The sequence below is a fragment of the Balaenoptera musculus genome, chromosome X (genome assembly GCF_009873245.2).
Source record: "Balaenoptera musculus isolate JJ_BM4_2016_0621 chromosome X, mBalMus1.pri.v3, whole genome shotgun sequence".
Lineage (NCBI taxonomy): Eukaryota > Metazoa > Chordata > Mammalia > Artiodactyla > Balaenopteridae > Balaenoptera > Balaenoptera musculus.
This window is the reverse complement of record NC_045806.1, coordinates 116,664,204-116,678,624: the sequence shown is the minus strand read 5'-3', so window position 1 is coordinate 116,678,624 and position 14,421 is coordinate 116,664,204. Positions and strand designations below refer to the sequence as shown.

General features: G+C 40.3%; 1 protein-coding gene across 5 annotated transcripts in view; it reads left to right on the top strand.

Moving 5' to 3' along the window:
• The window catches only part of ATP11C (ATPase phospholipid transporting 11C), a 167,102-nt gene that overhangs the window by 108,596 nt on the left and 44,085 nt on the right, over positions 1 to 14,421 (top strand). For all 5 annotated transcript variants that reach the window (XM_036840109.1, XM_036840108.1, XM_036840107.1 and 2 more), the window contains exons 15-20: positions 287 to 358; positions 2,240 to 2,313; positions 4,026 to 4,129; positions 4,601 to 4,782; positions 5,912 to 6,175; positions 10,247 to 10,421. In XM_036840109.1, the coding sequence (XP_036696004.1) occupies positions 287 to 358; positions 2,240 to 2,313; positions 4,026 to 4,129; positions 4,601 to 4,782; positions 5,912 to 6,175; positions 10,247 to 10,421 (871 nt within the window). The remainder of the gene's footprint in view (positions 1 to 286; positions 359 to 2,239; positions 2,314 to 4,025; positions 4,130 to 4,600; positions 4,783 to 5,911; positions 6,176 to 10,246; positions 10,422 to 14,421) is intronic.

Sequence of the window (14,421 nt, the reverse complement as noted above, 5' to 3'; positions counted from 1 at the left end):
AAGTCCTGTTTTATCCATGAAGCCCAAGCTAATTAAGTGGATAAAACTCACCCCTTGTGTTAGCTACAGAACTGGAATTACAAATTGCCTCTTTCTTGGTTACGATTTGTGACTGGGCATTGACTTGCTCTGTGTTAACATCTCAGTGAGTAAAAGGAAGTACAGTTATAGATTGAGATCTTATGAAAGAGAAGAAAACAATAAACAAGTATGAATAATGCCAGTGCAAGAGGAAATTAATTATTCTTTAAAGATACACAAAGGTCTTTTTTATTGTGTTTCGCAGGTATGGGTTCACGTTTGTAGGAATGCGGAATGGTCATATGAGAGTGGAGAACCAAAGAAAAGAAATAGAAGAGTAAGTAGCACTGTATGTTTGATGATTGTCACTTCTTAACTCCACAGTCCACCTTAGATGGATTTAGGAAGGGCAGCAAAGGGGACTGATCGCATCTATAAATGTAGGACTCTGCTCTCCCAGTTCAGAGCTTTATGTAAATGTAGTTGGAGTAGGAGAAGACATTTTTCATAGAATGGCAGAAACTAGCATTTGAGGTGTAAATGATTCCAATTTTGTTCACATATGGGTCCAGTAGCCTGAATGAGCGTCTGCCTGGACTTTTCTGAATTTTAGATGCCATTTCAGGTCTCCAACACATGCTGCAAGAAAAATCAGTGAACATGCATGAAACCTTCTGCTGTCCAGAACCCAACCAATCATTCTGGGATTGCAAGCCCTACCAGACATGGCAGCTTTGGAGTCAGAAGCTTTCTCTTGTTCTAGATGCTTGGGTGTGAGCCTCAGGGCAAGTACTCTGATGCAGCCGTAGCTCCACATTTCTTTTTTTTTTTTTTTCCCACTACGGAGACCCCAACAAACAAAACCACCTTGGCTTAATAGCGGATTTTAATTAGCCCCTGTGATTAATTTGAATTCTTTGTAAGAACTTGGTATGTAATTATCTGACTTCCATTCTGACCCCTAGCATTTCGTGAGACCCATCACAGAAACATGTAACACATGTAGATGTGCTTAGGGAATATGCCCCTTTGGGAAGGAGTGTTCAAGAGCCAGAGGAACCAGAAGAAGGCTCTTTGGCCTGACTGCCAGGAGCCCCAGGTCATTGTCAAAGTCCAGATTCTAGCCGGTTCACAACAGTGCCCCCATCTGGCCAACAACAAATGAGATACTGTGCTGCAAGTAGATGTCTTATACATACACATCCCAAAACCAATGACCCACTCACTCCCATCAAAGAGAAGCTTTCTAGTAAATACTTGTATACGAGTTATTTATTTTCAAGAAATTATTTCCTCACATTTTTTGTAATAAGTCTTAGAAACTTTCTTCTTCTTCATCCTTTCATCTGGTGAGTAGCTTAGCCATTTACACACAAATCTGATCATGTCAATCCACTGTTTATACCCTTCAGTGGATTCCTATTGCCCTTAGGATGAAATTCCAAATCTCTGAAATGGCCCACAGTGTTCTCAGGTCCCAGCCCCTGCCTACCTCTCTTGCTACTCCCCTATCAACTAGATCTCAAGCCTTCCATGAACTACTGTAAGTCCCCCAATGGGCCACGTGCTCTCATGTTGCTGTGCCTTTGCACATACTCTTCTCTATACTCAGAGTGCCATGATATCCTTTCTTCATCGTGTCACTCCTGCAAAACACAGCTCAGGCACCACCTCTTCCAGGAAGCCTTCCTTCAGATGCCTTCCGTCTGTGCTCCCACATCTCCCCTGTGTGTTCCTTTGTTACAGTATTTGGAAGACTAGGGGGTAGTCATCTCATTACCCTCTGTCTCCCTTATCATTTGGTAAGCGCCTTAAGGGAAGATGTGTGTCTATTGTCCAGCGTCAATCACTGTGCCTGACACATAGTAGGCACTCCATAGATGATTAAAATACTTGGCAGGGTGAGACTATTTCTAGACCCTCTCCAGATATAGCTTCGCAGGACAGCTCTTTGTTCCTCATTCCTATGCAGTCAGTCTCTCCTTACTATTTTAAGTTATATAATGAGAAGATATAGATAACCCTTAACCAACACTGGTATCCTCTGACAGCATGTTCTAAGCGCAGAGAAATTCCAAAGACACAATGGAAAGCACCCGTTGTGCCCACAACTAGCAACCCTTATCCAAAGAGGAGAGCTCTGTTAACTTAAGATGTTTCTGTTATGTTTTATCTTGGTCTAGGTATTTCACTTTTCTCTCTTTTTTTTCTATTAAAGGTATGAACTTCTTCACACCTTAAACTTCGATTCTGTCCGCCGTCGTATGAGTGTAGTTGTGAAGACTCCATCAGGTATGCATTTTTAAAACTTGACTTTTTCTTTTTCCATTTGTAGATTTGTATGTTGATCAACTACTTCAAGAGAGAAAAGCATTTCACGTGGTAGTGTATGATTACCGAAAGTTGTGCAAAGCTTTTGTATACGCCTTAATGTATTTATTATACAAGCACATGTTCAGTTTGTCAAATTGTCAGTGGCAGAACCCCTGGTATGACAATATATGCACTTTCTTGGAAAGTGAACTCTACCCCTCAGTCTTGGATGTCCAAACAGGAACTAAAAGGGTGACTTTTTCACAGTTCAGGGTACTAACCAATCACCACCAATGTCTACCTGCAGCAGCCTGCTACCACTGGACGGTTTGAGGTTACTAGCAGTAGAGTCTATGAGTGTAGAGAGTTGCTGGTTATCCCTCTCTGACCTTCCTAATTCCCCACTGCTTTACACTTCCTGGAAGCAGGTAAGCTAGAGATGACTAAGGGCCTGACTGCTGGGAAAGGGCATGTGATTTTACTCTAGCACCCTGGGCTGTTTGTTTACCGCAGTAAAGAAGCTTGCCCTTTGCAGGGGAAACAGTACCATCATTTCAGGGTTCCCCCATGTTCTTGGGAGGAGCCATGGTGACTGGGATGCCTGCTGCTCAGGTTCAGCAAGACCCATGGGTAGCATTCCTGCTTCGTTTGTGGGCTCTCATATTCCTCTGTGTGTGTGTGTGTGTGTCTGTGTCTGTGTGTGTGTCTGTGTCTGTGTCTGTGTCCGTGTCTGTCTGTCTGTCTGTCTCCAGGTGGTTTTCCAAAATATCCTTGATTTATTTCCTAGTAATTTACTTTTTAGTATTAAATCTGTTGAAAATGTCTTAATATGAGAATGGGAAGATTTAGACCTACCCTTCAGGGAATATATCCTACCTTATTCATACTTTGTGGTGTGACTGCAAAGTCACAATGCTGATTTCATTATATGTAAATGTGGAATTTGTTTTATGACTTTTAAATACATTGTGGCTATGTGAGAGAAAATTTTTTAAAAAACACCTAACATTTGGAATACTTGCTGTTCTTACCTGTACACATGCACGCCCACGTTTTACTGCAGATGGTAAGATGTCTGAGGAAGTGGACTGTCAAGGGCCTTGACCTCAGAGCTACCCTTTTTTAACTTTTTGAACTTAGCACTTTGCCTTATAAGGTCAGAGTGTCCTTCTTAATGGTGCTGTCTACTTTCCTGGGTGCATGGACTCGTATAAAGCTGTAGTTGTACTAGCATTCTCCAGTTTCCAGTGAAAACCTTCAAGCTGCTGTTTTAAAAGCTAATGTGTATAGTCTTTCAAAATGATTTTATCTTGTTTGAGCTTGAGTTTGGTCCTTGACATCTGTAGATGCCACATGTGAACTTTAGACCATGGTTGACAACATCCTCAAAGAGAATTCAGATGCAGCTCCTTGGCACAAGCACCGTCTTCTGTGATTCACTTGAAGGAAGTTTCTTTTAACAGAGGTGCATGTTGTAAACTCTGGGATATTAGTTATGTCTGTATTGGTCCCAAGAGGTGGTGAATGTTGTCCTGACAGAGTAAAGGTCAAGATGTCTGCTTCCATTTGGATGAACATTCCAAGGCAGGCTCAGGATACACAGCTGCTGGGTGGGAGAGGCCACCTTAATAGTTATCTATTATTAAAATCCCAATTCTAAGTAAGTCAAGTACTCTGATTCTTTATTTTAGGAGACATACTTCTCTTTTGTAAAGGAGCCGACTCAGCAGTTTTCCCCAGGGTGCAAAATCATGAAATTGAGTTAACTAAAGTCCATGTGGAACGTAATGCAATGGTGAGCCTACACTCCCTCCCCCCAGTAGTCATAGAGAAATGCTAGAGATGACTATGTCTATGGATTGCTATTTAAAGGACTGTTTAAATGAATTTTAGCTTATTTTTATGGTCTATTTTTATATTTGGGGATTTTGTAATATTATTTTCCTTATTTTAATATAAAACATCCTGGAGCAAGTTTCTGTTCAGAATTTGCACCCTTTGAAGACTTTTCAAGAATCTTTGTTTTATGTTCTGCTTTTTTTTTTTTTTTTAACCCCAAGAGCTATTATTTTGTTGTTCCGAACCTAATTGAATGTTAACCCAGTGCAATCTGTTCTTTCTCTTTTTTTCCCCTTTTTTAACTGAAAAGGAAATTAGTCAGAATTTCTCTTTTGTATGGTAACGCAAGAGTATTTAAAGAGTGTGTTTTGTTTGTTTGTTTTTATTCATTATTTGGATAACTAGAGATCTCCTACCTTGCTTCTAGGATGGGTATCGGACACTTTGCGTAGCCTTCAAAGAAATTGCTCCAGATGATTATGAAAGAATTAACAGACAGCTCATAGAGGCAAAAATGGCCTTACAAGACAGAGAAGAAAAAATGGAAAAGGTTTTTGATGAGATTGAGACAAACATGAATTTAATTGGAGCCACTGCAGTGGAAGACAAGTAACTAGAAAATGATATTCTTGTTATTTTAATGACCAGTCATTTAGGGTGGTATCTGTCCAGATTGGTAATTCATTCTCAAGTTTTGAAATCTTTGATTCAGCTTTTGTCTGTACATCAGATTTTGAACTGTTTGTGGGAATAATTTTTAAGTTAAATATTTGTGGCTTATAAAAAAAATTTTAAAAAATAAAAAAAAAATATTTGTGGCTTAGAAGAATGAATCTGTCATCGCTAAGGTCTTTTGAGTACTTACTAAGCCATCCCTTCATTTATGCAGGTATTTATGAAGTAGTCTTACTATGCGTAGGAAGCTTTGTGCTAGAGACACCATTTGAGTTGGTGCTTGGTAGAATGGGTACAATTTTGAAAGACAGATGAGCAGAAGGGGAATTCAAGGTTGAGCAAACAACATGAGAGCTCATTCTAACCTGGTTTAACAGACTAGAGCATATTTTTGCATACTTTAAAATAATTTGCTCTAACCATACAGGCTGAGCTCTGCCGGGCATGATTATAGGGCTCCAGAATTGATCTGCTTGAAAAAATAAGTTTTAGATTCTATTTTAGGAGTTTTCTAGAAGCTATGAATGCAAATTGTGAGGCTTAACCCAAACATGAAGTTATAAACATATATTCATTGGAAGGTATTAAAGTTCTAATAGAATTCATTTAGTCTACTTTCATTGTTATTCTCTGACCAAAAGGAATGCAAAGTATCACTCTTCTTCTACCCTTGCCTTTCAGAATAATGCTTAAAATCTCCTTCAGAATGGTTGGCTTTCCTAAACTTCCAGCTCCTCAGGAATGGGGATTCACTAACTTCCTTCAATATCTCATTAGACTGTGTCTGGCCCTTTCTGTTTTGAACCATGTTAAGTATTTGTATAGTGAGATAGAAAACATAAACTTTCCAAACCTCATTGTTTGAAATGTACTTTAATAAGTAAAACTATGCCAGAAAGAGTATGCTCAGAAATGGTAGAGGATATATAAGAAAAACAACTGTTAAAACATGTCAGGACTCCAGAATTGCTATGAATTATAAGGATATTCTCTTTAACAAGCCTTCTTGTAGAATCTGTGTCAGGAATTTTCAAAGATAACAAGGTTTCCTTTGTGTTTCCAGGCTACAAGATCAAGCCGCTGAGACCATTGAAGCCCTGCACGCAGCAGGTCTGAAAGTCTGGGTGCTTACTGGGGACAAGATGGAAACAGCCAAATCTACCTGCTATGCCTGCCGCCTTTTCCAAACCAGCACCGAGCTCTTGGAACTGACCACCAAAACCATCCAAGAAAGCGAACGGAAAGAAGATCGATTACATGAGTTGTTGATTGAATATCGTAAAAAGTTGCTGCATGAATTTCCTAAAAGTACTAGAAGCCTTAAAAAGTAAGAAAGTACATCAATTTGTTATATTTAGACATTGGTACAGATGTAAATCACAGCTGTTTATGCAGAAGGCTCCGTTTTCTGTAATTTATCAGTCTTTCATTGCAGGTGCTTTAGCCTTGTAAGTTAGAACCTTTCCTGAGGACTTGGCTAATGGCCCATTTGAGATTATTTGGCACTTTCCACCTCTTCTTTCATTTAAAAGAAAACCCTGCCCTTCTCAAGCTTTAGAAAAGGGTTCATTTTCTAAATACTTAGGGTCTGGGTACTTATCATTGATACTCTGTCCTGGTCCATGTTAAGAAAAAACATTCCTTTTCATGGTCTCTTAAATTGAATGTAATAAAATCAGTCTCTAAAACAGTTTCCATGCAGGTCGAGGTCCTGGAGCTATTTTCTTTGTGAATTTTCATGCCCCAGTGCTCCAAAGGAGACCAAATACTTGATAGCATGGCTACTGGACTGCTTTCAACAAGCTGCTTACGAAGAACCTGTAGAATCTAAGGTTCTCAAGGAAAGCCACTGATCCACAATAATTCAATACCCAGAGTTACATTTTCCTATACTTGACATTGACCAAGGCCTAGCTTTGTCTAAACCAATTACTGGAATTTACCTTGGCCGTAAGCAAATCAATCTCCTCTTCTGGAATGCCACAGGATGTGTCTGCAGTAAATCCAAAGACCCGTAGATAATATTATTCCACATTTCTTAAGTGCCCTCTTTGTTCCAGGAACAACATTAAGCACTTTAAATTATTCTCATTTAATCTTCCCAGCAACCCAGTAACACATCTTATTTTCTTCATGTTAGAAATAGGGAAACTAAGGCTCAGAGAGATGAAGTGACTTATTCGAGATAACACAGCTAATAAGGTGTAGAGCAAGCCTACCCAATTCCAGAGCCCATGCTTTTAACAACTATGCTCTATCTGTGTCCTCATCACTAGTGTTTAAACAGACTTTACAAATGAATAGCCCACATTCATGAAGCTATGGCCAATTTTAAAACAGCTGTTGTTCTTCTGTTACTTGGACATCAGTGAGAGTAAACAGGTTTTTATTAATTGCCTATGATAAATGTCTCCTTCCTTTAACCAAATGGTACTTATAAAGGCAGTCCAGATTACGTGTGTTTTACTTGCATTTATCTTAGTCTGCTCAGGCTACCATAACGAAATACAAGAGACCAGGTAGCTTAAACAATAGAAACTTATTTCTCACATTTCTGGAGACCAGAAGTCTGGGATCAGGGTGCCAACATGGCCGAGTTCTGGTGAGGTCCCCCTTCCTGGCTTGCAGAAAGCTGCCCTCTTGCTGTGTCCTTACTTGGCAGAGAGAGAGGAAGCTCTGGTGTCTCTTCCTCTTTTTATAAGGATATTAATCCCATCATCCCATCATAAGGGCCCCACTCTCATGACTTCATCTAAACTTATCTCCCAAAGGCCCCATTTCCAAATATCATCACATTGAGGGTTAGGGCTTCAACATGGGACTTCAGGGGGGGACACAATTCAGTCCATAGCACCATTCAGGAGCCCTTGGGCACTTTTGTAAAAGCCAGGGCTTATGGAAAACTGAACTCACCATCTCAACATTCCCTCTTCCTGACTCATCTGGAGTTGGGTACACTCTTTCCCCAAGTTACACAAGCATCAGACACAGAATCCCTTTTGCCAGGTTCTGCTCCTTTGTCCCTTCCACTTCAAATCAGCCACCAAGCCTTACCCATGTCCCCACTCTCTCCACTGGTGCTCCACATCAGATTCCTAGTAACTCGTGCCTCAAAGCACGTAAGCCCCTCTGCCAGATGAGTGGTCCTTAGGTATAAAGTACTGCCCATGTCACAGCCCTGCTCAGAAACCTTTAGTGGATCTCTATTACCCACAGAATCAGGTCGTACCAAAGGCCCCAAGTGACCTTTTCAGCTTATTTTCCTAATGCACCACACATACATTCCTTCTTTTCTTCACCTCTTTCTGTCCTGTCTTTTAAGTTCCATTTCAGATATCATACCTCACAAAGAAACCATTGTTCTTTCCTGGTGTGTATTTATTGTCCCAATCACTGGATATTAACCTTTTTTAAAAAATTTTTACTTTATATTGGAGTATAGTTGATTAACAACGTTGTGTTAGTTTCAGGTGTACAACAAAGTGATTCAGTTACACATATACATGTATCCATTCTTTTCAGATATTAACCATTTAATATCATGTTTGGTTGGGTATATTCTCTCACGTGTGCCTCTGTTACCCCAAGGATATTTTCTATTCTCCAAAGAAAGATTAGTTAATAATTCTTTCCATTCTTCTATATGGCCTAGTTAGAGACCAAATACTGCTTGATTGATTTTTTTTTTAACATCTTTATTGGAGTATAATGGCTTTACAATGGTGTGTTAGTTTCTGCTTTATAACAAAGTGAATCAGTTATACATATGCATATGTTCCCATATCTCCTCCCTCTTGCCGCTTGATTGATTATTGAGCCATTGTTTTCTGCTCATTGTCAGCTCTGTGAATAGGGGAGCAAAGGAGAATGCATGATTGCTATCTCTTTAATTAGTGGATAAAACATGCTCATAATATCATGAAGCAAAATATGAACGGAAAGAAGGAAGAGGCATATTAGTCTCTCACTACTCATAGTCCATAGAACAGCAACTCCATTATCACCAGAAGCTTGTTAGAAATGCAAAATCTCATGTCCCACCCCAAAACTACTGAATCAGAATGTGCACTTTAACAAGATTCCCAGGAATTTTAGCAAGATTCCTTTAAACATTAAGCTTTGAGGAGCATAAAATTAGACAAATGAATCTATTGTATAACGATGAGATCCTGCTATGTTTAATACGTCTACTGCAGCAGTTCTCAAATGGCACCCAAGGTTTCCTGAGCAGAAATTAATCGGTGGTTTTTTTGTTAATTGCAAAAAAAAATTAAAATGTTAATTGATAGAATTTTCTCAGTTGTAAGTTTTTCCCCATATGTTTTTCTTAAATACTTGGCACCTGTTATATATATATATATTTTTTAATAAATTTATTTATATTTTATTTTTGGCTGCGTTGGGTCTTTGTTGCTGCACGCGGGCTTTCTCTAGTTGTGGTGAGCGGGGCTACTCTTGGTTGCGGTGTGCGGGCTTCTCATTGTGGTGGCTTCTCTTGTTGCGGAGCAGGGCTCTAGGCGCGCGGGCTCAGTAGTTGTGGCACACGGGCTTAGTTGCTCCATGGCATGTGGGATCTTCCCGGACCAGGGCTTGAACCCGTGTCCCCTGCATTGGCAGGCGGATTCCTAACCACTGCGCCAGCAGGGAAGTCCAGCACCTGTTATATTTGTCTTTCCTGGCAACTAATACTACTTCATCCTGGCTATACATGAGAATCACCTATGGAGCCTTTTAAAACATGCCTATGTATAACCAAGCCCTGCCCAAGATACCCTGATTTAATTTGTCTGTGGATAAACCTAAGACATGGGCTTTTTTTCAAGCTGCCCAGATGACTCTCATAGGAAGGCTATGGTTGAAAACCACTAGTCTAGTATAAAATGATACTTATTTAAGGAACATATATCATTATTGTATGCTATTCTTTAATGAACACTATGTCTTTTTAGTAGTCCATCATATTTGAGAAGCCAGGTCTATTGATAGGTTTTGGCATTCGGGCAAAAATATTAAGAATATCTTCTGTGATTTGTATACCCCAAAGCCATTTTGTCTTTTCCCTGCATTGTTAAGGAGTTTTCAGATTGATGATTTGTCTTCATATCAGAGTTTGATGGAACTGTAATTTCCAAAATTCACCTTGAGTTTCTTATATGGAGACTGGCTGCTAGAAGTCCATTATTTTTATATTTAGAACTCAGTGCCATCTATATGGGCAGCTTGAGTCTCAAAGATGTGATAGAAAGTCTCTGTTGTGCCATTAATAGAGACGGTTGCTTCTTTAGAATTTACAGGTGCAGGAACCAGGTTGATGATAACCCTCCTCTGAGTGGTTTTTTAAAGTTCCTAAATAGCAATGTATAGTTGATTCAAATATAGCATTGTTTTTCTTTTTCAGAGCATGGACAGAACATCAGGAATATGGATTAATCATTGATGGCTCCACGTTGTCTCTCATATTAAATTCTAGTCATGACTCTGGTTCTAACAATTACAAAAGCATTTTCCTACAAATCTGTATGAAGTGCACTGCGGTGCTCTGCTGTCGGATGGCACCGTTACAGAAAGCCCAGGTAACTGGATGTTAGTTAATGTTCCATTCTGGGTACTTCTGTACGCATATGTGCAAATGTTCACTTTTAATTTTCTTCAGAGAGCCCTGAGTACCTTATTATATTTTCCCTGGATTCTTCCCCTATGTGGTCCAACTCAGAAGTCTTCCCACCAATTTGAATTAAACCTGTGCTTCACCTTTTTGTCTCCTCAAGCTGGCTGTCTAATTCCTCACCTTGCAAACTTCTCTAATGAGTGCTTGGTGCCTGCTGCCTTCATCCCACTACTCCTGGCTCCACTATTGCATTAGCCCCATGCATTCTTTCTTCTCACCTTACTCTGCTGCATCTCCTGGAGGAGAGCAGGGACCTCCTTGCTGAACCCGTTGTGTTGTCTTTCGTTTTCTCCTCATTTCTCTGCTGCAGTTGACACTGCCAATTATGTCCTCCTTTAAACTCTCCTCCCTTGGTTTCTGTGATGGTCCACGGTCCTTTTTTTTTTCCCCTTCTTGGCAACCTAGTGTCTTTTTATTTTGTTTCATCCTGTGTCTTCTCCCTAATTGTCAGTTTTTTTGGGGGGCTATGTCTTCCCTCTGCTCTTCACTTACATCCTATCTCTCTGGATAAGCACATCCATTTCTATGACTTCCATTGATGATATATCTCTTGTCCTGACTCTTCCTTTTTGTTAAGTCTCATATTTCTAGCTGCCTGCTAGACGGCTCTATATGGATTCCCCACTGTAACATTAAATTCTGGTATCCAAGACAGATATTATAATTTTCTCCTTCAGCCCAGTTTATTTTATCCCTTGTCTTTATTATTCCTATTACCAGTGACATTTTTCTTTGGCTCCCTAAGTCTCCAAACTGCCTTTGATCCTTTTCTTCTCACTCACTCCGTATATAGTCACCATGTCCTACTGATCCTACCTTTTGTCATAGCTCTCATTGTGGTGCCACGTTGTTAAACCTTTTATCTCCATCTTAGTGCAGGCAAGCCCTTAGGACTTTACACACAGACTATTTGATGTAATCTTCTCATTAGTCTCCTTGCTTTCGCCCTTCCCCATTCCATCTCTTTCCCCATACTCCCAAATTAATCTTGTTAAAACAGTACTTCTCCCATCATATATTCTCGCTCAGAACCTTTCAGCAGTTTCCTAGTCCCTTAGGATGAAGGGCAGATGACTCAATATGGTACTCGGGGCCACCCCTGTCGACCCTTTCAATGTGTCTGCATATTTTGTGTCCATCATCACTCTCACTTCCAGCGAGAATCATCCACTCCTGTTGGTTGTTCCCCCTTTGTGTCCCTTCCACGTGCCATGCTCACACCAACTTCCAAAGCTTCCCTCATATAATTTCCTCATCTGGAATTCCCTCTGAATTCCTCTTAGCCTAACAAAAATTTTACTCCTAATAAAACCCAATGCAGGGGCAGCCTCAGGTGTGCTGTCTTTTCCAGCTCCTCTGGCTCGCATTGATCTGCTTCACCTTGCTTCCTTGTACTCACTGAGTCTCGGGAACCTTAGAATCTCAGGTACACACCTTTTCACTTCTGCGGACACTGTATTCTTTTATATGTGTTGGTCTTGCTTCTTCCCGTCCCTCAGCTGCTTGCTCTAGACCTAGCGGATGGCGCTGTGCCTTTGCCTTCTCCTTCACACACCCTGCCCCCTACCTCGCACATGCATGCACGCATGCACGAGCACACAGCCCATCCTGATTTAGGGCATTGTCTACCTTCTTCTCACTTTCAGTTTCCACCACAATCAGGTGCTCTTCTTTTCTTCAACCTTAAGAGCCTTGGTTAGCCCCAGCTGGGGAAGCAGATCCTATCAGAACAGTATCCATAGAAATCTGTCCCTTTAGTCAAAGGCAATACCTCTTTCCCTTTTTTTTCCTCCTATATTCATTGTCTGCTGCTCAAATTGCTCACCTGGGTTCTAACTTCTCCACTGCCCAGGACAGTATCTGAATTCCTAACACTGTGCTGCTTCTCCCACCCAGACTATGGAGCCCCCTGTGGTTCAGTCCTTAGTCTGTTTTATTTCCCTCACTATCGTCACCTCTTCCAGGATATCACCTACTCATCTGTCATGGCCACATAGGTTATTTTCTTTTTTTTATATTTATTTTATTGATTGATTGATTGATTGATTTTTTGGGGGGATGCATTGGGTCTTAGTCGCCGTACGCGGGATCTTCGTTGAGGCATGCAGGATCTTTCCTTGTGGCGTGCGGGTTTTCTCTCTCTCGTTGAGGCGTGCGAGCTCAGTAATTGTGGCGTGTGGGCTTAATTGCCCCGTGGCATATGGGATCTTAGTTCCCTGACCAGGGATTGAACCGGCGTCCCCTGCATTGGAAGGCGGATTCTTTACCACTGGACCACCAGGAAAGTCCCTTTACATCTATCACTGAGCTCACTATACTTCTAGGTCTTTAGATTCAAAACCTTGACGTCCCCCATTCTTTACCCTTCCATGTGGTCTCAGTCACCAAATTCTGTCCATTTTCTAGTACACTGTCTTTTCCATCTCTTTCTTTCCATTACCTTCCAGGTCCAGGACTTAAACAGCTCATTGAACTCCATGTGGACTAACTTCTCTCTTTGCCTGCAGTCTGGCCTTTTCTTCCCATTTCTCCTGCACCCTGTTGCCACTTTCATAATATCGCTCCCTGTTGATGTGGCCCCGTATATACCTATCCACGTCCCCTGTACAAAAACTCATTGGTCTGGCCAAACCAGATCTGTTTTCTAAGCATATACTGTACTTAACTGGCTGTGTGCCTTAGAACATGCTATGCTCTTCCCTTTCCGTGGGATACTGCTCCAACCCCCTTTTCCCCATCCATGCACATCTTACCAGTCTTTTATGGTTTAGGTCAAACCACCCTTCCTTCTATAAAATCATTTCTGATCATTCTGGCATGTAGTGTCCTCTCCCTTCTCTGACATCACGGGCCTTCTTATGTGGACAACTTAGATGACAGTGTTATATGTTCCCTTGCATAGGTACTGTGTATTGTTATCTTGTATTGTTAATCTGATTATCTGATATTATTGTATCCATTCCCCATTATATGCTTCTTGAGGTGTGAGACCAAGCCGTATATCCTTTCTGGATATTTGCACTTTGCTTTTGCACATTGTATTGCATGTAGTTATAGTTGATCAATAAATAGTTTTTGGTAAATTGATTTCTTTTTTGTGACGCTATCTAGAGATTGAAGAGAAGTTCTTAATCCAGGTGACCTGGGACTCAGTAAAAAAAACTCCCATGTTTATCTACCTAGATCTTTCATGGTTTTATGGTCCATGACAATATATCCTTTTATCTTTCCACAAGGACAAGCTTTCATCTTTTTAAATCTATATTTTCATGCAGAAGCTGTCACCCTTGATAATTTTATTGCCTTCCCTAGACCTTTCCTGGCTGCATTTTTCTTCCTTGTGGTTTAAATCATTACTGCATACAGTATAACAAGTGCAATTAGTTTAACAGTATTGTAGCCCATTAAACACAAGTTTACTTTTGTGGATGACTCACAGATTATTTCTGACACTCTTATAAAGTTTTTTAAAAGAACCAAGTTGAGGTGAAGGATTGGGAGAAAGCTGGCATTTCATAGTAACATCATTTTTGTGTCAAATGGATTGGACGTGGGGTTTTTTTGGTATGTTGTTTTATACAACTAAAACCTGACTGAATTTTGTTTAAAGAAAAGACTGCAGGGTGGTTTTGCCTCGTATAAATTATTTTTAATCAGTTATGTGAAAATGGATTTTATTTATGTTACCTGGTGAAAGCCATTTTGGGTACAAAATTTTTGCAAGGCATTATTTAACTACTGAATTACATAAGCTTTTTAAAAGCTGCTAGATTCCAAGGGGTTTTGAGGGTTGAGACATAAAGCAGTCATTTTCTAAAACATACGGTGGGAGGACAGCTGCTTACCCAATACTCTTCCCACAAGTAACTCTGCCAGGAGAACATTTCTTTTATTCAGTACTTACC